At 42.9% G+C, this 25,482-nt stretch overlaps 1 protein-coding gene across 1 annotated transcript in view; it reads left to right on the top strand.

The window, feature by feature from the left end:
• Positions 1–1,041: 1,041 nt before the first annotated feature.
• The window catches only part of ITGA2 (integrin subunit alpha 2), a 58,955-nt gene continuing 34,514 nt past the window's right edge, over positions 1,042–25,482 (top strand). Inside the window, exons 1-4 of the mRNA XM_035100567.3 lie at positions 1,042–1,316; positions 15,402–15,525; positions 19,271–19,380; positions 20,384–20,475. Of these exons, the coding sequence (XP_034956458.3) occupies positions 1,238–1,316; positions 15,402–15,525; positions 19,271–19,380; positions 20,384–20,475 (405 nt within the window). The 5' untranslated portion in view covers positions 1,042–1,237. The remainder of the gene's footprint in view (positions 1,317–15,401; positions 15,526–19,270; positions 19,381–20,383; positions 20,476–25,482) is intronic.

Here is a 25,482-nt window from a genome sequence, read left to right as displayed (position 1 = left end):
ATAACCCTTGTTTTAAAATGGCTGCATTGGTTTGCCAGCGCATGTCTGAACCTAATGTAATCCTCACAGCACCCCTGAAAAGTAGGCCAGTATAATTATGTCCATAGTGCAGGTGGAAAAGGTGACACTGAACAAGTATGGCTTGGAAGGCCAGCCAGCTTTGTGATGAAGGCAAAATTTCAGCCTTGGGGCTTCCAGACTCACACCATAGATCCCGACACTAAGCCAGTTCTCAGAGAGAGGAAGGAGCTTCCTTACATCTGTTTATGGAAGCTTAGGTGACGGATAACTCAAAGGAAACTATGGTACAAAAATGGTCCTCTGCTGGGCGTCTCTCTTGCATGCAGTGGCAAAAGTGGGCATGAACAGGCAGGTACAGCATACTAGGAAAATTATGGGGAAAAGTGGTAACAAAAAGCCCACACATTCTTAGTCATCCCTCAGCTCAAGAAGGCACTAATACAATACAATGGGCGCATTAAGGAATTTTACACGAGTCTTCGCCAACCTGGTGCCCTCCATGTTGTTGGACTACACCTCACATCATCCTTGACCATTGGCCGTGCTGGCAGGGGGTGATGGGAGTTGTAGTTCGGGAAAAAAAAATCAGGCTGGCACCTCAGGGTTGTTTTAGACGCAGAACCTCCTTTTTAGATGTTCACTTCGCTTTATATGTTACTTCACTGACTTTAAAATATAGTTGCGCTGAATAGGGTCCTGGCCATCCGCCCTAAAGTCCTGCCCAGCCAGCACCGCGGGCGACAAACGAAACGGCCGCCCGTTTCCGTCACTTCTGGCCGGCCCGTGAGACGAAAAAGTTGAGCTTTTCGAGGGGGGGGGGGGCGTGCTCGGAGTTCGACTTATGAGGCAGGTGAATGGAGAGCTCACGCAAAAAAGCTCGCGCGTTTGTGGCGGGAAACCACGGGCCCTGAGAGACTTCTTGTCTCTGGGCGGCGACGTCCGTCCGCAGGAGGTGTTTGTTGGCGAGGGAAACGGGGAGGGGCTGCTGCCTTCTCTCTCCCTGGGGACTCCTTCCACCAGCAGGAGTGTGGCGGGGGTGGCCGGCGGTGGGCGGAGCTGCCCTGCCCTCTCACGACTTCTCGTGGCTCGCGCAGCTCGTTTCACTCGCTTGCCGCGGCCGAGCTGCACCTTGCGCCCTCGCCTCGACCCTCCTCCCCTCTCTCTTTTTTTCCGGTTTGGTACAGTCGCCAGCGCGGTCCCCTCTCCGCTGGGAACTATGGGCGCGAGAGGACGCAGCGTGAGTTGCCTGGCTGTGAGGCGATTGCTGCTGCTGCTGCTGCTGCTGCTCAGCCCAGGTAAGTCGGCGGCTTTCTTGTCGGGCAGGTGGGAACTCGCCCGGTGCAGCAGGGCCAGGGCAGGAGGCGCTTCTGCTGTCGCCTCGGGACGCGCTTCTTCTGCCAAGTCCTGAACTGCAGCGGGATGCGCAGCGCTTGCAAAGGAAGGGCGCCTCTCTGCTTAACCCCCCCCCCCCCAATAACCCACCAGCATTTCTAGCGTCGGAAAGATAAGTCTCATTTTGGGCTCCATTTTTAAATCTCCCCAGGGGGGAAACACAAACAAATCAACTCTTCGCTGCTGCTGCTGCTGCTGATCAAAACTCAGGATGCCATTCAGCTAAGTTTTAGAGTAGGCCTATTGAAATCAATGGGCTTGACTTTCGGTGGATCTATAAAGCTTAGTCGCACTACTATCAATCATGGTGTGTGTGAATGGCGCTTTTAACTCTCTTCTGTTGAAACCTGAGGGACTTGACAGTTTTTTTTATTTGGGCTAGATCTTCATAGACTATCATAGAATTGTTAAGTGTTGGAAAGGAACACGAGGGTCATCCAGTCCAACCCCCTGCAATGCAGGGATCTTTTGCTCAATATGGGGCTTGAATCCATGACCCTGAGATTAAGAACTTCATAGTCTACTGACTGAGTTGTCTTTATAACAATAACGACAACAATAACCACCACCACAACAAATTGTTGTGGATAATATATAGACTGAGGGTGTAGATAAAGAGGAAGAGATTATAAATCTAGGCAGCCCATGTGAATGCAGGGTTTCTTCTTGGACTAAGACTGGGGAGATCGATCCATGACACTTGCTTGGGGACCTTATACCAGACACTCTCAGCCTCAGCTACCCTGCAGGGCAGGTGTGAAGATAAAATGGGAAGAGAATTGGGTATGCTGCCTTGGACTCCTTGGGTAAAATTATTATTACTAATTTGCTTTTTGTTAGCGTTTTTTTTTTTTAAAAAAAACCCACAAGCATTTCTGTACTAGCTCTCAACTGTTGAAAACATTTCAGCCCAGGAATTATTACACCATTCTTGCAAGGTAGGACCGGTATTATTATATCCATATTGCCATGTGATCCTTAACGTGTTACCTCAGGAGTAAGCCACCCATGAGATTTACACCCAGATAAGCATGTAGGATTGAGGTCCAGTGAATTAATGGCTAAAGTGAATTTTTAAAACAGGGACTTCATGGCTCATACTCTTAGCCACTACAGCAGACCAACTCTTATTTCCAGTTGATGACCAAAAGTTCAATCCCTAGCATCAACCCTACAAGGGGATGCTAGGGATTGAATCTGGGCAATGCAGATACTCCACCACTGAGCTACAGCTCTTCCCTAAGAAACAATAAAGCAACACTTTGGTTATACTGCAGAGAGCTACATGAAGTGGCATTGTTGCTTTTAACTTTGACATGTATGACTAGGCTTGCTTGCACTGCTTGTCTAGACAGCAGACTCCCGGGTTTTCCTTCAGCTTGTGTTCCTCACCTTCTCGCACAGCAACATTCAGCAGGGCAGCGATGCTTACCTGACCTCCAGTTACCAGTGAGCTGCTGCAGAAGGGTAGGGATGAGACGATGGTGAGGGCAGCACAGTGTGAATGCACTGGCAGAGGCAATCCAGCACCCCCAGCAGTACATTTGCGCCACGCTGACCTCACTGTCGGCTCACTTCTTGACCTTTTGCTCCAGATACAGCACAGTTTTGGGAGGTCATGTACACACTTCTGCCACACCAGCTGCTGCTGGTCTAACTTCTAGAAGTCTCGCAATACCCTGTAGCAAATCGGGGTGGGGAAGAGGCATTCTGCGCAGGCTCAAAAAGATTCCTGTCCTTACTGTTATTTCATATTTTCTGGCCTGGAATAGGAGTTCATGTTGTATAATGTCAACAACAACAAAGCTGGGACTGATGGAGTCCAACAAGATCTGGAATGCCCACCCCTAGCTTAAGCAAACCACTGTATTCTTTCAGCTCCTAGTTCTGAAATATGGAGATACTGGTGTAGTAATGATCACGTAATTATAGGTTTAAGAACCTTAAGGTGGTTTTTTAAAAAATTATTTATAGTTGAATAACTATAACTTTAAATAATAAACTAAACTTGAGGTTAACTTACATGCCATGTTCATCCTTGGTCCAAGATGAATGTAAAGTTTGGAAATCTAAACTGCCTTGTGTTTTTGGATAAGTTTACACATACCAGTATTTTTATGGGAACAACAGCTGTGATATTCTCATGTCATAGCATTTTCCTTCAACGTTTCCAGATTGTAAAAATCAGGGTGTTTTTTTATCCATCTGAGCTAATGGTGGAGTTGGATGGCATGCAAAAACATTTACCTGTAAGAAGTTCCAACATGTTATTTCAGTAACTATGGGAAACATTGTGGAATGCAGTGCCAGAGGGAATGAAATCAGATACAAAGACATTAACCTTTTGGAAGAACTGTGGCATGAAAACCACCCTGTGATTCCCCTCCCCCTTTTTTTTTCAAGAAAGGATGAAGTCTCAGTTCATGAAATGTTCTATCTGCATTTTTGTCTAATCTGCCTTTTATTCCCTTGGTGAGAGTATTTGGACCTTAAACAAAAGCACCAATTCAGGCTGTAAAAGCCACCCAGCCTAGAGTGACAGTGTGTACCAATACTGTCCAAACAGTGTAGATCAGCAGTTCTCAAACTTTGTGTGTGTGGACCACATGGAAATTGCTGGGGACTTGATAGACACTATTTTTGTTCTAGAAAGCAAACCACATAACTCACATTTTAACAGCCATGGTCTTGCTTTTCTAATACAGTGGTACCTCGGGTTACAAACGCTTCAGGTTACAAACTCCGCTAACCCAGAAATAGTACCTCAGGTTAAGAACTTTGCTTCAGGATGAGAACAGAAATCGTGCTCCGGCGGCGTGTCAGCAGCCGGAGGCCCCATTAGCTAAAGTGGTGCTTCAGCTTAAGAACAGTTTCAGGTTAAGAACGGACCTCCAGAACGAATTAAGTTATTAAACAGAGGTACCGCTGTATGATAGATTGCCTGTTTTGGTTGTGAGGAGCAGAAGAAGAAGATATCCTGCTTTATCACTACCCGAAGGAGTCTCAAAGTGGCAAACATTCTCCTTTCCCTTCCTCCCCCACAACAGACACCCTGTGAGTTGAGTGGGGGTGAGAGACTTCAGAGAAGTGTGACTAGCCCAAGGTCACCCAGCAGCTGCATGTGGAGGAGCGGAGATGTGAACCCGGTTCCCCAGATTAGGAGTCTACCGCTCTTAACCACTACACCACAGAAAGTTCTGTGAAGTCTTGTAAACTTTCGCCTCAGGTCAGGTTCAGCATTAACCCTGCTTTTGCATTTAGACTTGAGGGTGGCAAGTGATGAAATCCCAATCTTTCACCGTTTTGAGGGAAAAAAAATATTTTTTAACCTTCAGAGCCAAGCATTAGAATTAAACTCATTATAGGAGCCATCTCCTAGATCAGGCACCCCCAAACTTCGGCCCTCCAGATGTTTTGGACTACAATTCCCATCATCCCTGACCACTGGTCCTATTAGCTAGGGATCATGGGAGTTGTAGGCCAAAACATCTGGAGGGCCGCAGTTTGGGGATGCCTGTCCTAGAGGCTTAGGTCCCTTCAGCCCCGCAGTAAAATATTTGAAGGGCCTGCCCCCCCACAAGTTAATGGATTTTGCCATTCAAATGGGGTGTGTGCCATGTCGTGTGATTGATTATGTACGGCGGGGCTTGTCTCCCCCCCCCCCAATATTTTATTTAAGTTGGCACCCCTGAAACCCATCACCATATTATGAAACCATGGGCCCTAGGGCCCTTTCACTGATAAATATTAAGGGATAAGGCCTGCTTAGCCTGTCAAAAAGCCTAGCCCTGGTCAAAACAGCCATGATTTCCATTGTCAGTACAGTAAAAGCAAATCCAGTGCAGAGCAAAGTACAGATGTCCTTGAACGTTCTGGGTTACTTGAATGGAGTGGTTCACAGACCACAGTGGTTAACCAGGCAGCCGTGGGAAACCCGCAAGGAAGACCTGAGTCCCACAGCAGCATTCAACAATATTTTGCCAATGAAATCAAATAATATGTAAAGGACAAGAAGTATGTACTTTTTAAATGCATCTAGGCAACCCCTTTTCAGAAAATTTCTAAGCTGAATTGCAACTTTATTAGCAGGCAGAGGTAAATATTAAAAAGGATTTCAAAACAAATTGAATGTAGTTAAATTTGGGGGCAGAGGGGATATATATATATGTATATGTATATATGTATGTACAGTGGTGCCTCACAAGATGAAATTAATTCGTTCTGTGAGTTGCTTCGTCTAGCGATAATTTCATCTCGCGATGCACGGGTTGCCATGGCAAAACAAAAAAACAAGAGAAAAAAACCGCCCAAAAATTTGTCTTGCGAAGCACAGCCATAGAAAACTTCGTCTTGCGAGTCACCAAAAACATCGCAAGACGCTTTCGTCTAGCGAGTTTTTCGTTGCGCGAGGCATTCGTCTTGCGAGGTACCACTTTATATGTATGTATGTATGTATGTATGTATGTGGGTTTCTAAGTTCTTTTTACTTCAGAAGGCTAGACCAAGCCATTAGCACTCTGAAAAGTCTTGAACATTCACAATTCCCTGTTGTCATTTTCACTTACTCATTTCAAGGTTTCCATTGTTCGGCTTTGAGCAGGCTTGTCCCCATTTCCATGGTTACCGTGTTGAAATGCAGACAGGACACAAGCTGCATTCCGATCAGAGTTCTACATGCTGCTGCATGCCAGCAGCATATGCTTCGGTTGTTTTGGGGCATAGTGTTTAAGAGCCCATGTATGCAAAACAGTCAACATTTCTGTGTTTAATCCTTAAATCATTGTTAGCCACTGAATGAAAAAGGGTTGTAGCCAGTGTTTCGCTGGCAGAAAGCCCATGTAACTGATCTTCCCCTTCCCATCCTCCCCACAGCAGCCTCCTGCACCTTTGCCCCCAAGCAAGTCTCACAAGGGAGCTAGGGGAACCTGCCCAAACATTGTGGGCTAGGTCTTCTGCAGCTGCACTGGGAGAAGAGACTTGCTGTAGGCATGCCCAACTTTCAAGAGACTGTGATCTACTCCCACTATTAAAAAAACTGGCAGTGATCTAGCCAAAGTTGTTTTTTGGGGGGAGTGTCAGGATCGACCACAATCAACCACAGACGAACCCCAGCGATCGACCAGTAGATCGCGATCGACCTGTTGGACATCCCTGGTCTAAATAAAGAACATTGCACAAGTGGGGCAAGAAACTTCTGCGGGATTGGGGGCAATTCCCCCCCCCACGGCTGCCGCACAATATTGGTTTGGTTCCACCAGGTACAGAGAACTGCAGGTGGGGGAGGGAAAAGTCAAATCAATAGTGTCTCTCTAGGTTCAGCATCGACCTGAAGCTTTGCTGAGGTTTTCAGGTAGGGCAAACCTTTCTTTCTAAAGCTTAACCACAGTCAGCAAAAAGGAAAGAAAAGAGGCCAACACTCTTCCTGAATTACCAGCACATAATCTGCAATCTACAAATGACTTCTTTATGACAACCACGTATACATTTCGTACTTATCTTTGCATTTGACAAACTCCATCATGCATGCATGTGAATCTAAAATGTCCAGCACATTTCAGAAATACTCATTTTTAGTGAGGCACGGTTAATAAATTTACTACAGGTATGTGTAGGCGTGTGTGCATGTGTATTCACTGGAATTTAATTAGTACTGAAGTTTTATTTGTTTTTGTTTTTTTGCAACAAGAAATATGTACTTTGCTTTTAGAATGCGTTGTAGCCTGGTCAAACCAAACCAAATAATCAAGTAGTGGTGTGTTTATATCTGTGGCTGCAGTGGAGCAACATTCTGTCCTGGTTGCTTTCAGGTGGGCTTAGTTTGCAGGTGGGCATTGAGATACTGCGAATGAAGTGCTGGCAATAGTTTTACTTTTTACATACCAGATTTCCCCTGGTATTTCCCCTACACACATCATGCCAGTGATGTTGTGTAGATGCTGAACAAAACATGTATGCATAGAAAGTGTCAATTTACTATTAGTATACAAAGCCCTTGACAACCCTAGAACTAGTTTACCTGTGAGACCGGCTTACTGCATATATGCCTACTCAACTGCTTTGATCTTAGGAACTGGCACTGTTACAGGTGTAACATAATACCCATCCTGCATTTATAAGAAATTGATATTTTAGTGTGACTGTACTTCTACTTTAGAACTCCCTGCTTATTGATATCAGACAGGTGTCTTCATTGTACTATTTTTGGTGCTTGCCAAAACCATATTTGTTTAGATAAGCTTACCCAGATATGTGGGTGCATTTTTAGTTTATTGCTGGTTTTATTTTATTTTAAATTCTAAATAGTTTTTAAAAAAATCGTTCTTACCAATAATTTTATTGTTTTATGCTTATTGTAAACTGCTTTGAGGGTCGTTGCTCTTTTTTTTTTTTTTTACAATCAAGTGATATATAAATAAATAAAAGCACCGATTTCACAATAAGCACCCATTTAGATGCACTCCTAGTTGATCAGAAGGTAGCATCATTTTAGCCTCTGCACTGTTGCAGATTGTGTGAGCACAATGTTTCGAAGGAAGCAAGAGCAGGTATGTAAAAAAGCCATTCAGCTGGTTTCTTGTGGGGACTAAGATCAGGCAAGGGAACTTAGATGTGGAGGGGGGTGAGGAAGTGTGGTTACTTCTTTCCATTGTACTATTTTCTGCGGTCTTTTGGCTTTTGTAGACATACATGCAAGGTTATGCATGCCTATCTCAGTACCCCCTCCCCTTAATTCATTCTCCAAATGAGAAAAATCTTTTTGATAAATACTTTTATCTATCCCATAGAAGAAGCATTCTAGATAAAACATTGCACAGAGATGTAATTCTTCTGGTTTGGGGATGAGGAAACATATTCTAATGCATTTGGTAAGAGCTTCAGGAAGCATCACCATTTAAAGGAGAGCCTGAAGGAAGCAAGTTTGTGATGGGTGCGGCCATGAATGCTCATATTATTATCATTATTTATCTACAAGAAACACATTGCATTTTTGTCTGGTTGCACTACTATTTTTGGAGCTGGTAGCAAAGCCAACCTTACCAGGATATTTTATGTGTTTTGTTTTGTTACCTGTAATATTTTCTTCCTCATTTTCTGAAGGCTGGCTGTTGACAGAGGCTTGGGGTTTAAGGCTGGATTAGAGGCAATTCAATACTTCAAAATCCTTAAAGGTTTACCTAAAAGTATTTTAGGCAAACAATATACAGAAATGTCCCCCCCCCCCTGCAGGTTTCAGTATGATGGAACACATTTCCTTTACTTCCTTTTGAGGGCAGTGCTTCATAATTCTATGAGGTGCAGCATGAAGTTGCAACCCAAAGGGAACACCAGCAAATTATTATTACAGTATTATTATTATTATTATTATTATTATTATTATTATTATTATTATTATTACTGTTTCAGCCCTGCCCATCTGGCTGGGTTTCCCCAGCCACTCTGGGCGGCTTTCAACAGAACATTAAAAACAGAATAAAACTTCAAACATTAAAAATCACTTTAGCTATGCAGGAGGAGGGTACATGGTCAGGGATGCTGTAGTTGAACGATTCCTGCACTGAGCTGCTTTATCATTCTGTGATTCTAAGTTATTTTTCTTGCACGATATTAGAAAGTTGCACATAAAGTCAATTGACTTTTGCTGTTATCCAGCAAAACAATGCCTTACTGTACTCTGACAACTGCCATTCAACAGTAGGAAATAGGAAGTAAGCAGCTGGTGTTATTAACAGGTACAGCGTACAAAGTACAGGAAGGTAAGATGGGAAGATTGAGGAGAGGAGGATATGTAAATTCTATTGAGAGAAATGTAAGTGTCACAGTACTAGCAAAAAATCCTAGCTTGTAGATCTGTATAGTATTGTTCCGTGCTTGAAATTGAGATGCTCAATGACTAATTTACTCTATAAATGTAAATTTAAAAAGAAGAAGGCCTTATTTGTTTAGAGGCTAAAAATAAGTATGAAGCAAACTTAGCTCGGTCTTTTTTTAAATATAATTTCCTGTGCACTACAATTTAATTCAAAAGTACAAACCAGTAAAAGGATCCTAAAACAAAATATACCCACATTCCATTTGCATCACATTTTGTGTACATTCAGCAAACCTACCGAGTTATAAATGATTTCTAGCAAACAGTTCACGTCTGCACCAGTACTGCCATTGATCTATTTACTTTGGAAGGCAACCGCTGTCACAATGTTTCACTTCATTTATTTGGGTTCACTGAATCAGGTCATAAACAAAATCATGCCAAATTTATTAAGAATAAGAGCAGCTCTTCATCTCCAGTTGATTTTTATAAAGACTAGTTTTCAAGTTGTGATTTAGGAGCACTTCCTCAAACCATTTGCTGTGTGATGAATTGCAGGCAGACTCTCATAATAATCCATAAAGCTAAAGGGACCCCTAACCATTAGATCCAGTCGCGGACAACTCGGGGGTTGCAACGCTCATCTCGCTTTATTGGCCAAGGGAGCTGACGTACAGCTTCTGGGTCATGTGGCCAGCATGACTAAGCCGCTTCTGGTGAACCAGAGCAGCGCACAGAAAAGCCGTTTACCTTCCCGCCGGAGTGGTTCCTATTTATCTACTTGTACTTTGACGTGCTAGGTTGGCAGGAGCTGGGACCGAGCAATGGGAGCTCACCCCGTCATGGGGATTCGAACCGCTGACCTTCTGATTGGCAAGCCCTAGGATCTGTGGTTTAACCCACAGCACCACCCATGTCCCACGAAGCTCTAATTCAGAGGAGACCTCATCTATCTTCAATGATTTTAATTTTTTAATTTAATCATTTTTATTGTGCTAGCCAAAGGCCATGGCAACAGCCAAAGAATGAAAAAAGCAGTCACTACATATGCAGTAAAACCATGATCGAATTCACCAAGATTTCTTGTTACACAGAATAAAAAATAATTCTGAAATAAAATCTGCAAATTAGATCTCAGAGTCCCCTTTGCAATTGACTGCTAACCCATCTAGTTCTTTTTTCCTAATCTTCCTAGCTGCCAAGGCATAGAGAGCCACCTTGTAAGTCACAGAGTCATCAGTATCACTCAGCAGCCATTTCACACTCTCCGCCCTGGTTAGATTTGTTTCCTTCATGAAAAGGGGTTTTATGAATTGGTTTCTTGGGTCTGTGTATAGTGGACATGGTAGTAAGTAATGGCAAATGTCCTCTGCACATGGTTGCCCACACAGTCTCTCTTCATAAGGTATTCCGTTGTATCCAGGGCCGTCTCAAGCAGGTTGGGCACCCTGGCGCTCAGGCGCGGAGATCTCTCCGGCGCCCCCGCCCTCGCAGCGCACAGCACGGCTTCCGCGCGGCTTTGACGCAAGCACCCCCCCCTGCCGGCCAGGCGCCCTGGCGCCCCGTGCCACCGGGACTACACCTAGAGCTGGGCCTGGTTGTATCACCCATCTAGAACCGCTGAGGGCATAAATTGAAAGTGTAGTTCTGTGAAGGCGACTCTTAATGAAGCAGATGGATGATTTGTCAAATATCTGGCTCGAAAGTGCATCGTTTTAATAAGCAGAAACTATGGCGAACACTTAGAAGAAGTAATCATCTTTAAATCTCTTTCTGCTTCAGTCCTATAAAGGCAGTCCCTTAAATGCCTCTTCCCCATGTTCAGGGACACCTGGAGCTCTTGTAGGTGATATTGGCTCAAGTAGTGTTGGATACAAACCTTCCAATGTTGGGTCTGTTCCAGTTCTTTGCTGCACAAGGCAGGAAATCTCTCATCTGACAAGGATCTACCGGTAGGGCCTTTCACATAATTTAAGCACAGATAGTTGATTCTAGCCTGTATTGTTGTTACAAACTTCAGTGAATTTAGAATGGGTCTGTGTACACTGGTGACTGCTCTGATGACAATGGTTTCCGATTTGTTTGTGCACTTGCAGCAATGTGCTATACAGTATACAGAAATGATGCGACCTTTATGACTGATGGAGGTAAGGAAGGTAGAAAAGGTCAGGGGCTGACAAGTGGTGGGGATGGAACAGGGTTAAGTCAGGAAATCATGGTGGAGTCCTTGACAAGGTGGCGGCAGGTGGCTCAGGAAAGCTGTTTGCCTGCTTAGTTTCATTTTTGAATTGCTTCCAATAAAACATCCCAAAGCAATTTTAACCACAATAACAATCACAGTAAAAACAATTTCAAGTCTGGTGCAGATACAGACTGACATTGAAATCTTCATTCTAAAGGCTTGTTGCAAACAGAAGCCCCTAAATAGGCACCGAAAAGATAATTTAGACGGTGGCTGTTAGATGTGTGAACTTTTCAAGTGTTTCAAGTGATGGGTGATATGAACGTTCTTTCTGTGATCTCTAATGGATGCTTCACACATAAAAGACATAGCTGTTGTAGTCAGATGCACATATGAACTTGACCTTAGCTGGTTGTAGCTAAAGACAGCGATAAATTCAGCTTTTAAATTCAGTGTTTGCCAAGCAAGGGTCCCTGCTCATTGAATGCTGGAAACATAGTGGGCTTGAAAGGGGGGGAGGCATTATTAATTGCTAAATATAAAGGACATGAATATATTTTTAACTGTGTTCTGATGGGAAACTGGTCTATATGTCCAGACTGTCACACATAGCATTGCCTTGACTTGCCTGGGAATGCCAAACACCATTGCATTGTCCAGAAAGCTCTTATCTCTAAGCAGTTTGTGTCCTCATTTTTAAAAGTCCCCAATTCCCACAACAAATCTGAGTCTTTCATTCTTGGAAACACTAGTTGCTTCCCTATTTTCATTATATTTTCATGAGGTCTTCCTTGGCCACTGGGTGAAGCTTGAACTAATCAACATATAAACTGTGGGTGCCATGTGCATATACAATGCATCTTAATAAGGGTCACCACTCTTAAAAGAAACAAACAATTCTTCTCTGATCAGCTGCTTATATTGAGTAAGGATAACAGCGCCTGGCCTTCAGGGCTTTCAGTCTGAGCTGTACAATTCCCCACAGGAGCCCAGTGGTTATTTTCCAAGAGCTGCTCATTGACCAACCCCTTGTATCTGAAACGTCAGTAAAAGATTTGTAAGTGGTTGTGACTATTTCAAGGAGGAGTGTTTGGAAAATGACTGCATTATTATGTTTCCTGCTGTCCTCCTACACAATTCCAGTCCAGCAGTTAATGAGACAGGAAGTTGGGTTGGTTGGGTTTTTTTTTGTTTTTTGTTTTGGTGGTGGTTTATCTTTAGATGACAAATTATATCACTCCATAGCAATTTTGCACGAGCCCATATATAGATATGCTTAGTGTTATTACTGTATTACTTCCTGTGGGCAATAAAAGTTTACACGCTCCAGCTTTGTTGAATTTGCTGCCCGTGGGCTGAGTTCAACGTCACTCTGTGAAGAAAGGTCTGTCTGCAAAAGCATCGCAGCTTGCTGGGAGGAATTGCCTCTCTTCCCCTTCCCCTTCCCCCTACAAGCTGTTCTGGGAGTTCTCCTGATCCCCTCCCCCCGAGTGAATTCTGGGAGAAAGTCCCATTGCACGAGCACAAGCCCTTGAGGCTTTGTTTGGTGAATCCCACCCTATATCAGTAGTTCCATAGAATAGATGGTGTTCCATGCTACTCCCACTCAAAGTCGGCCCATTGAGGTTAATGAATATGGCGAAGAGGTTCCATAATTTCAATGGGTCTACTTTGAGTAGGACTTAGTTGACTACAGCCTCATAATTATGGGCTGACTTCAACTGGCTGTTACTCAAAGTAGACCCATTAAGATTGCTGACCATGTCCAACTTTAAACCCATTGATTTCAGTGGGACTACTTTGAGTAAAAGCTAGTGGGCTATAACCCTGTTAAATAGTCTCAGAGACTCCCTTAAGCAGAGAAAATGATAGCCTGGAGGGTGTACCATTTATTGTTAGCCTGGAGTGTTTTTATTTTGATCCTTAAAAAGCATACTGGTGTGCCAAGTGGCTTCTGCTGTTATAATTACGGTGGAATCTACACACATATTTTTTAAAAAACACTGTGAAAATGCTTATAAAACATTTTGAAAAATACGTTGAATTTGGCATAGCTGATTGTCGTCATCTAGTGTCACATTGCACTTTACAACACATTTACAACATTTTATTTGCAGCTGTGTAACTGAGTCCTAATGCTGCATACTGTTGAAGACAACACTTATCTTGCTTTGTTGCCTGCTGTTTCTCATTTATGTAATACCTTCTTAATACCTTTTACATATTGCTAGTTCTGGGCACCACATTTTAAGAAGGACATTGACAAACTGGAGCTTGCCCAGAAGAGGCAACTAGGATGCTGAGTGGTCCATTCTTGTCCCCATAGGCTCTGAGGAACAGTTGAAACTGCTACAGGACAATACAAACCCAAGATCTATCGGGATAAGGAAGTTAGTACAGTATCTGGTCGATCTTAAACCAGCCAATCCCCAGTGTAGCTGAGCTATGCCAGCATAAGCTCAACATCTTGGCTCAGCTGGAGCTACACAGAGGCAACACCCTTGTCCCTGGAGAGCTCAGCCAACTGAGCTGTGATTGGATGACTTTATGCTGGTGTAAAATGGGTGGTGGGGGCAGGACCATGCAAAGGGGGGGTGGAGTTAACTTGATCACACGAGAAGAGGAAATTCATGTGATAAAGCTGTCTTCATATAGCTGGAGGGCACACAGAAGGCGGAGCAGACTTCTTCTGTTTCTCCAGAGGTCAGAACTAGAACCAGTGGGAGGAAATGGAAAGGAAGCCACATTTAGATAAACATTAGGACAGACTTCCTAACAGGAAGAGCAGCTTGACTGCCTTGGGAAGCAAGCTCATCTTTGTTGGAGATACTTAAGCAGTGGCTGGACAAAGGATGCTATACTACACCCATCCTTCACTTACAGAGTCAGCATTGAGCAGGGGTCAGCTCTAACATTTTAAGATCCTACAGTATGTATGCAAAAGTACCATCCCTTGAGGCAGAGTGCTGTCACTTCTGTTTTTCACATGAGGAATTGAAGCCAGTGTCTTTGACCATGCCCATCCACTTACAGAGGTTGTTTTCAGGAGTACAGAGGCTATTGATTCAGAAGTATATTAAACTGAAATATTGAGAATAACTTATGTTTATAGTCTAGGTAGGCCAGAATGGATGAAACAAATCATATCTTCATTCCTTCGACACTGGTGGTCTCTGCTCCTTCCAGTACAGTACACTGGCATGAGTCCCCTGAAGAACTACCACCAGACAGGCTATCCTAATCCAATGCACCACAGCTCCCTGTGTCCCTGCTGCACTCATACACTTTCCATCAGCTTCATTTTCAGGGTTAAGGTTTTTTGTGTTGTTGTTTTTAGAACATTTTTTTAAAAATCTGCTCCAGCTGCTTTATTCAGCCCCAGTACCATTTGTGGGAATACACTAATGTGCCATGCCCTGCTTGTGGGTTCCCCAAGGGCATCTGCTCGGCCATCTGATAAGAACAGAATGTTGGACTTTGTTGTTGTTTAGTCGTTTAGTCGTGTCCGACTCTTCGTGACCCCATGGACCAGAGCACGCCAGGCACTCCTGTCTTCCACTGCCTCCCGCAGTTTGGTCAAACTCATGTTCGTAGCTTCAAGAACACTGTCCAACCATCTCGTCCTCTGCCGTCCCCTTCTCCTAGTGCCCTCAATCTTTCCCAACATCAGGGTCTTTGGACTAGATACACTTTTGGTCTGATCCAGTGAGGCTCTTCCTGTGGTTCTCATGCTGTTGCCTTTCCCAGTGCAGCTGTGGAAATGTGGAAACAGCAGTGCTGTTTTTCTAGGGAAAAGAGGTGCCGGAACTCACCACGACTGAGGCCTTGTTCTCTTATAATGGCAATGGCACTCACCTGAGTGGTGCCAGAACTGAGTTCCAGTGAGTTCCGGCTCAAAAAAGCCCATGCTGAGCAGAACTGGCATGAAGAACCAGGAGTACGTTGGCTTGTTTTCTTAATTGTTCTATTATGATAAATTACTCTTCCTCTCAATAGGCATCTTTGAAAACCGCTGTGAAGCATACAACGTCGGGCTCCAAGGAGCAAGAGTATTTTCTGGCCCCTCGAGTGAACAATTCGGATATACAGTCCAACAGCTTTTAAATCAAGAAGGCAAATGGTAAGCATTTCCTGTTCTTCGTTCATAGTGCAGGGAGGAAAGCAATGGGCAACTATATTAGGAACACAGGAAGGTGCCTTATACTGAGTCAGACCCAGCAGCCCATCTAGTTCTCTATTGTCTACACTGACCGGCAGCTGATCTTCAGGATTTCTGATGGGTGTCTGGGGATCAAACTTGGGAACTTCTGCAAATTGGTTGGTTATGTAGGGGGTGAGGTAATCTTTCAGGATACCTGAAAGATACTTGCCCCAGTGAGCAGTTGAGCTATGGCTTCTCTCTCTGACCCTTAGGGCTCTCCCCAGGCCACACATCTTGCTAGCCCATCTTGCCTTCCTGGAATGTGCCTTGAACTATGCTGATGCCTCTTGCTTGCCTGAATAGAGGGAAGTGTGTGGGCATATGTGTGTGTAGAAATTCTACTTCTGCATGGTGGAAATAAGACATACTGGACATACTTTTGTCTCTGGCCATGCCAGGACTGGCTTGCAGGCGGCCCTGGAGCATTGTCCATAAGGGACAGTCCCTTGGACTGTAAAATAATGTGTCCCACCCTTGTGCTGAGACAAACTACCATTGGATGCAACCCTTAGTAATGCTAATTAACCTTTTTGTGCTAATATTTTACCACATAAGAACAACATATTGAAAATGGGGGTTTTCAGAACTAGAACTGTTGAATTTAAAAGTCTATGATAAAAAAAATTAGGTGTTGATTTTTTGCTTATTCAGTGAGTGTTTCCTGATTGGGCCACCCTGGCAATAGAAATTAACTGGTGCTTCTAAATTGCATCACCTTGGCTCGTTGATTAATTTCTTTGTCAACTTTCTTCTTTTAAACAATCCAAGGAAAAGAGAAAGAAGTGCCAACAACTGCAGATTGCAAAGGATTCAAAGTTGACTTTGTGTTTGCAAAGGTTTTAAAGTTGACTTTGTGCTGCACCCATTTTAATTAGGAGCTACGTCATAATTTGGCTCTGACAAGTAACTCATTGTACTTTCATCTTCCCCCTCCCACGGTCTGCTGTATGTTTGCAGTTGCGTCTGTTTAGTTGTTGACTTCCTAAAATCCAGACCCATTAAAAGACTATTTAGTGGAATGATGCTTAGAAAGGTGACTAATAGTACTCCACATTTAGTCATAACATTGTGCAAGGTAGGACAGGAAGTTCATTGAACAGCAGAATCAGAGTATAAAGTAAACAGCAAGCAAGCCAAATTATATGAGAATTGGGAACCGGTGACCATCCATGTATTGCTGAAAAGCAACTTCCAACGTCTCAGACATTGGCTATGATGTCTGTCAGTGATGGGCATTGAGAAGCCAACAACATCTGAAGGCCATAGTTTCCCTACCCTGAAATAAACAAATAAGTAAATTTAGCTTCTTAGATTAACTTCACTTAATTATCTGTATAGATATGGAAACTAAGATGTTTCCATATTCTTTTGCGATCTCTCTCTCTCTCTCTGCTTTTTTAAAAAGTCATGTTTTAAAAAATCAAGTTGACTTTCAAGCTATTTTATGTTCTTCTGTTCTGGATTTTTTAAAAGTTTCACAAACTGGAAATCATTTTAATCAAGAGGGTCATGATTTGGTGTTGTTCTTTAGTCGTGTCCAACTCTTTGTGACCCCATGGACCAGAGCACGCCAGGCACTCCTGTCTTCAACTGCCTCCCGCAGTTTGGTCAGACTCATGTTTGTAGCTTCGAGAACACTGTCCAACCATCTCGTCCTCTGTCGTCCCCTTCTCCTTGTGCCCTCAATCTTTCCCAACATCAGGGTCTTTTCCAGGGAGTCTTCTCTTCTCATGAGGTGGCCAAAGTATTGGAGCCTCAGCTTCAGGATCTGTCCTTCCAGTGAGCACTCAGGGCTGATTTCCTGAAGAATGGATAGGTTTGATCTTCTTGCAGTCCATGGGACTCTCAAGAGTCTCCTCCAGCACCATAATTCAAAAGCATCAATTCTTCGGCGATCAGCCTTCTTTATGGTCCAGCTCTCACTAAAATACCCTTTCAAAGCTCACTCTTCTGAGTGACCATGTGGTGTAGGGAGATAACTTTTTTGGGTGGTGGAGGGGGGGAGTTTTCTGGGTGTTAACTTGGAAAAAGTCACAGTGATAGATTTTCCAAGTTTCCACGATTGGAATAGTAAGTAACCTTTACTTACTATTGACTTCATTGTTTGCATAGCAAAGATTTAACCCATCTTTGCATAGAGGGAGGTGTGCCTCAAGTAATAATTATATTGTTACTAATGCCTACTCACTAGGGTCTCAAACCCTTTGTGAATTGGGGACTTTCCCTGCATGTGAAGACAGGCTTTAGTGCATTGAGCCGACAAGATCAATAGTGGGTCAAACGGTCAACAAGGCAGTTTCCACACATGCTGTGGAGGGAAGTAAGGGGCAGGTGGGGCTCATCAACCTGGAAAGGTAGCACATCTAGGAGAAGGAAAACTCCGATCCTAAACCTCCACAGCCTTGTGGAATATCTTCAGGAGAAGAAAAGGCTATACAAATTGGGAGTTGAGTCCCTAAGATGGTGAAATGGTGCCTTGTAACCTCCTTCCTGCAACTCTTGGAGCACAACTGGTGCCAATTGTATTGCTCTGCTTTCCTTTGGACCACATCAGCAAGGCTGAGAGTCGGGTCTTGTCATCTAGGCAGCCCAGGACCTCCATAAACACTGCCCAGGCTTCTGCCCAAGAGAGACCTCTTTGGTGCTGTTAATCACAGTGGTTTGACTTCACCCATGGAGGCGCACTCCATTGTCTCTTGAGATGGATGGATGTCAACAGTAATGCCTACTCCCTAGTTGACACAAGTTGCTCACACAAGTGAAAATGAGGTACCGTAGTTTTCACTCCATAAGATGCACTTTTCCCCTCCTAAAAACGAAGGGGAAATGTCTGGGCATCTTATGGAGCGAAGGCACTGGGTGGCAGTGGGATCCCTCAAGGGGAGGGATGCCTCTGCTGCCGGAGCTCATTCCTCCCCCACCGCCAGCGGCTGAGGGGCCGGGGAGGGACGAGCAGCCCGAAAGTGGGCTGCTCCTCCCTCCGCCGCCGACAGCGGCATTGATTCAGAATATTTTTTTCTTGTTTTCCTCCTCTAAAAACTAAGTGCGTCTTATGGTCAGGTGTGTCTTATGGAGCGAAAAATACAGTGGTAAAATTGGCTAGATGTTACCATGTAAAAAATGAAGGAACGCAAAATTATACATACATATCTGTCATATGATGAATACTCAGTATGTTGCCTGACAGATGTTATGGACTACAATTCCCATGATTCCTGACCATTGGCTGTGCTGTTGGGAATTGTGGCCCATAGCATCTGGCGTGCATCATGTTGACCTTGTTTTACAGAGACCAAAGAAACAATCATAAAGATAATTATTGTAGTAACCTTGAGCTCATACTTTCAATTACAGTGGTACCTCTACTTACAAATAACTCTACTTACGAATTTTTCTACTTACAAATGGAGCTCCCTCCGCCATCTTGGATGCGGTTTAGATAGGATTTTTTCTACTTACGAATTTTTAGATAGGGTTGCTTCGACTTACGATTTTTTTTCTCCCAATGCATTCCTATGGGATTCGACTTACAATTTTTTTTGACTTACAAATGTGTGTTTGGAACACATTAAATTAGTAAGTAGAGGTACCACTGTACTGTTTTTAGAGTGGAGTATTTCAACTGAAATGCCCATACAGTTGTAAAGATATGTCTGTTTTCCAGGTTGCTTGTTGGTTCACCCTGGAGTGGATATCCAGGAAACAGAATGGGCGACGTTTATAAGTGTGATGTTAATCAACCGGGAACTCAATGTTCAAAGATGAACTTGCAGAGTAAGTTCTAAATTCAGCAAATAAATTAAAGAATAAATTGTATATTCTGCCTTTCTTCCCATGGACCTCAGCATACGTAATCATCATCTTGATTATTGTACTTCTTGTTATTATTTCTTATCCACCCAAAGTTGGTGATAGCATATAAAAACACAATGCACCACCCACAATTGCTAAACAGGGATGGCTCTGCTGTCATCTCTACATATATGTAGGCTCAGTTCCATTTGGAGACTGAAAACCTACGTTTTGTGAAAGATCTGTACATAGCATGTATGGTCATATATTTTGGTTGCTGAGTGCAGGAATAAACTTTGAGCACATCATTGCAACTGCTTGGGGGTGGGGGAATGCCAAATCGAATTTCTGCACACGGCAGAAATCTATGACAATTTGTCACAAGTTGGGAAGAAATGTACATGGAATGTGTGATAGAAATAGAGTCCCTAGATAAGAAGTGAGGAGCATTTATTTGAGCTTGTGTTGTGCTCAGTAGCTCAATACGTTTAATGCAAACCAGGGCATTCTGTTACTAAAAATAAAGATTATTCCCGTATTTTTCCATGTATAAGACTAGGTTCTTTTCCTAAAACATAATGTCAAAAATTAGGGGGCGTCTTATACACAGATACATCTCCCCCCATTTTCTTAAATCTGAGTCTCCAAAAATAGACATTGGGGCGTCTTATAGACGGAAAAAATACTGTACATGATTTATCCCGGCCTCAAATGGTGGTCAGAACAGTAAGGTCCTAAGTTGCTCCCTGTGCTGAGTTTCTGGGGAAAAGCAACTTCATGAATGGAGGATTCTTAACACAAACAATTTTTCTAATAGTTCACAGATGATGCTTATTAAGAGAGCACACTTGTATTGTTTTAGGGGATTATATGGGACATAGGTAAGAGATAGCATCAAACATATACAGGGGTCTGGCTGCTTAAATTGAAAATGGCAGCTTGAATTTTACTTGAATGTGTGCATTGTTGTATTGTGTCTTTTTAGCTTTCGCAAGTGTCCCAAATGCTACTGAGATAAAGAAGTATATGAATCTAGGATTGACCTTAGTAAGAAACTCAATAACCGGAGGATTTTTGGTAAGTGCTGGAGATGCAATATAAAATATAGCTTGTTTGGCAGTCAGTGATGAAACTATAACCTTTCCTAGCTTTTCCTGGGTCACTTTTTCATTACAGTGTATTGTTCATCCAAACAAGTTAAGATATAAATTGCAGTGATAAATGGGTTTGTTTATAGGTACATATAATGTCAATCCTGGTCCAACTACTCTGGCTATTAATTAGTTTCTGGGCTCAATTCAAAGTGCTGGTTTTTACCTATAAAGCCTTAAATGGCTCAGGGCTGCCTTTCTGCTTGTAAACCGACCCAGAGCCTGCAATCATCACCTGAAGCCCTTCTTTGTGTGCCTCCTCCGTGAGAGGTCCAGAGGGTGGCAACATGAGAACGGGCCTTTTCTTCAGTGGCTCCCCACTTTTGAAATGCTTTCCCCAGGGAGGCTCGCCTGGCACCCTCGCTACATACCTTCAGGCACCAGGCAAAAACATTCCACTTCTCCCAGGCCTTTCCCTAATTAAGCAATCTATGGCCTTTTAAATTGTAGGGGAGGGTATTGTTTTTGTTTGCTACTATGTTCCTGTGTTTTTATATTGTTTCCTTTGGAGGAAGGACAGCATAGAAATTTTATAAATAAATAAATAAATAATAACATTTCCCTCTAATTTATTGTTTTTTTATTTTCATTTTATTTTCTAGTCGGTTCCAGACAAAGACTGGAATTTGATTGTTGTTGTTTTCCTGCTGCTGTAGGTGTTGTTTCATTAGCTCATTGTTTTCATATTGTAGCATTGCAAGCGGCTGGTATTTTATTGTACATACTTTTGTATGTTTCATTGCATTCATGTAAGTTGCCTTGAGATCCTTGGAGTGTAAGGCAATGAATAAATAAAGAAATGATTATCATTGACCCAGTCTAAAATTCCATATATCTTGGAGGAAGTGATTAATAATAATTGCTCCTCTCAGTGCTTTGCTGCCTTTCAGAAGGATCATCGAATTGCAAGGTACTTATCTAACATTTCCTACCCACAGTTGAGAAAAGCTTTCATTGAATTACCATAAGATTTCAACAGATGCTGTCTGCTTATTTGGATGGCAGATATAATCATGAAGAATGCAGCTGTTAGGCTGGTAACTGGGACAACCTGATGGGACCATTTGCCACCAGTCCTGAAAACGCATTGGCTACCAATGAGCTACTGGACAATTCAATTTCTTCTGGGAATTTCAGTTTATTGTTTCTGGTGGTTTTCTAACTGGGATCAAACCTTGCAAAGCCGATTGTCCTTAGATAAGAGAAAATAATTGCAGCCAAATACTTGGAGTTATTGTTGGCAGGGAAAAGTTTGAGTTAAACTTCTTTTTCCATCATCTAGAGTCTAGACTTTAAAATGGGATTCGTTCTTTGTTGTGCATATTGCACTATATAATGCTGACGCACAAAATTTACAAACATTTAAAGTTGTGATCACTTTCAGAAGCATTCCCTGTGCTTGTTAATAATGAAGTCTGAAATTATATTCCGAGAAACCTTTTAGTGCATGTTATTTGCATAGTCTTGAGAAGCGTATTCAGTGTGTTGAGCTTGCATGCTGCAGATGCAACGAAAACAAGTCCCTTATGACTTGTTTGCATTATGCACAATATTTCTTATGTTATACAGACCAGTCTAAAGCTGCTCTAACATTTGTGGGAATTGTTTTTTTTTAAAAAAAGCAGATGTGCCAAAGTGTTATGCATATTGAAATACAAATATTTTAAATTTTGAACATGAATACACAAAGGGAAAGGGCTAATGTGCTGATGATATAGGAAATCAAGACAAGGCTGTAATTTTATCCGTGGCATGGATGAAAAATAGCCATTTAAATAAAAGTTTTGCAGGAGCCATACTATGTGCCAACTTCTTCATGTGCCTATTCAGCAGAAATCATCTGGAAGGCAAGGCGCTCCAGCACACCATTGCTGTGCACATATCTGAACCAACAGAGCTTTACATTGCAATCCAGTACCCATTTATTCAGAAGGAAGGCCCATTAAATCCAATGGGACTTCCTGCCACGTAAGCAAGTATAGGATTTCAGCTATAAACGTAATTATACTGCCCACCCTTTCCATACTGCTGTTGCCTCTGCTTTTTAATTATTATTATTTAAAAAAACAAGTTATTTGATCTATAATATTGCAACTGAAATACTTTAACAGAACTGCAGTCCAGAATCTGAAGCAGCTTGCATCACCATGCCTCATGGAAGGGTTGCCTTTATTTTATCTCACAGCCAATGCAATTAATAACTACAACATTATTGTGCTGTTTCTTGTGCTCCAGATATTTTTAAAAAAGGGCTGGGGAACCTGTGACCCTCCAGGTATTGCTAGACTGACCATTGGCCATGCTGGGTGGGATGGATGGGAGTTGGGGTCCAGTAAGTTCTGGAAGGACGCAGCTTTCCCATCCCTGTGTTAAAACAACGAAAGAGCTTAAGAACATGATCCTAAATATGCTTAACAAGGGAGTGATCCCCACGGAACTCAGTGGAACTTAATTCGGGGAACAACACCATAGGATTGCACTGTTACAATGCAATCCTATACACTCAGAAGTGAGTTATTTGGACTACAGTGGGGTTCACTCCTTTGAAAGTGTGCTTAGGATTGTAACCTAAGTGATCTGTGAATAAGAAAAAAGTATATTAGCTTCCTTTCTAAGGAAAGAAGCGGGACATTTCCCTGAAAGTATTGCTGCACAGGAAGGAGTAAATGTAACCCAGGGTTCCCAAACTAAGGCCCAGGGGCCGGATGCGGCCCAATCGCCTTCTAAATCCGGCCCGCGGACGGTCTGGGAATCAGCATGTTTTTACATGAGTAGAATGTGTCCTTTTATTTAAAATGCATCTCTGGGTTATTTGTGGGGCATAGGAATTCATTCAATTTTTTTTTTCAAAATATAGTCTGCCCCCCCCCCCCACAAGGTCTGAGGGACAGTGGACCGGCCCCCTGCTGAAAAAGTTTGCTGACCCCTGCCCATTCTCCAGCAGAGCAGCCTTCCTCAACAAGTTGCCCTCCATCTGTTTTAAACTACTGGCACAACTTCTATCAGCCCTAGCCAGCATGATGGAAGCTGTGGTCCAAAATATACTGAGGGCACCAAGTTGGGGGAGGCTGCAGGAGAGCTATAGAAGAATGTCAGACTTGCAGAATACTCTCGCCTAATAATTAATTACACCCCTGATTGTAGATTTGATTCAGGGGGGAAATGTGGCCACACCTACACCTGTTCCTGGGCTTTTACAAAGCATGGCATGATCTGAAAGGTTAGGGCTGAACTTGTTTATTGCTGGTCCTCATAAAAGAATGCAGTGAATTGAAGTAATGGAGAACTGACTAGTATAAGTTCACTAGGATGATGCCATCTTCTGGCCAGTTCCAGTTAATGTGAAAGAAATTTCACTATCTCTGGCTGAGACAAAACAATTTCAGGTGACCTTTACTGATCTGAAATGGATTTGGGGTTTGGGGGTATGAAAGATTTAATGGAAGGGCCCTTGCTGTTTTTTTCTGCTGCCTGCTTGGGGTTCTGGGGGTGGCAACAATCCTAGTCTCCACTTCTGATGGGCATATTCCCCCTTTGGCTACAAGATGCCAGAATTAGGGCAGGAACTGTTGGCCTCACTCTGATTTGGCTTCATGCCAATACCATCTGGACCCAATTTGAATGAGGGCAATGCTTTCTGCCCTCACTCTGTGACTTGTGAGTGTGACACAAAATTGTGCCCAGCAGCTGAAGGAATGTCAGGGCTGCTAGTGCTGGTAAGTGGGGCAAACATAATGCTCACTTGCAGAGTCTACTAGAAATCATCAAAATAGGGCATCGCCCTTCACAGGTCTTGAACAGGGAGGGTGCTGAAGTTGTGAGGCAACAGTACAGCTTAACCTAATATCTACTTTGAGATGCATAGCTTTTTACTGCTCTGCAAGTACATTAGAGTTGGTATGTAGTTCAGAGATTGTAGCTATTTTAGATTCCTAACATGTGTGTGCAAGACCCAAGGGCTGTGTTATTTGCCACTAATATACTGTATTTTAGGTTTGAAAGGATAAGGCTTCTGATTATCAGGGATAAAAATAATAATCTGAAATTACTCTCCCGGGAACTGCTGTGATAAGAATGAATCAAATGGTTTTCAACACAGGCTTGGATTAATTTCCAAAGTATTTTAGCTCTAGCATGATTTGTGAACACAGCCAGTATGCTAAGTGGCAAGGATCTCCTTTATCAATGTCTTGAAGTATGCAATGTTTATAGTGTTGAACTGAGAAATGTGTAGTGTCATGCCATAGAGTCAAGGACTAGTGCAGCAAGCCACGCATGGTTCAGAGCCATTTATCATGCAAAATGGTTCACTAGATGATCATTGACAAGGTGCAGAAAATACTACCTTAAAGACCTATGTCAGCCATACAATCCTGCCTATATGCTAATATCTGTTTCAGGGGGTCCTTCTCGAAAGCCCACCATTACGTTAGGCTAAGCTCTTGGTGTGACCTTCTTGGTGGTGGCCCCAGAGCTATGGAATCCCTTCCCATTGACTTGTGCACATCTGTACAGGCATTTAGACCTTCCTCTTCAGTGTTGCCTTTAACTGAGATTCTTATTAACAGGGTTTTACACAGCAGCTACTTAAAAGTATATTGTATTCTTGGTAATTGAGGCTCCTGTATATTGCCCTGCTCTTGCATGTTGAAGCCTGAAAAAAGTAATGAAACATATTTTAAATAAACAGTGGGGATCCAATGCTTAACTGAACCTGGAACCACTAACTGATTCAAACCTATGGTCTGGCTTCAGGCTCAGATTTTGCCCTTACAGGAACTGCAAAACCAGGTGCAGATTCCCCAGGAATTGCACTTTGTTCACATTTGAATCATTTGTTGCTTCAAATTGCAGAATGCACGAAAGCTATGCATTTCTTACAAAGGAGACACAAAACTTTTGATTCTTGAGTATGCTAAATATTAGAAGCTAT

Source organism: Zootoca vivipara, chromosome 10 (genome assembly GCF_965207765.1).
Source record: "Zootoca vivipara chromosome 10, rZooViv2.hap1.1, whole genome shotgun sequence".
Taxonomy (NCBI): Eukaryota; Metazoa; Chordata; class Lepidosauria; order Squamata; family Lacertidae; genus Zootoca; species Zootoca vivipara.
The sequence above is the reverse complement of the archived record's forward strand: the minus strand, read 5'-3'. Positions and strand labels throughout refer to the sequence as shown.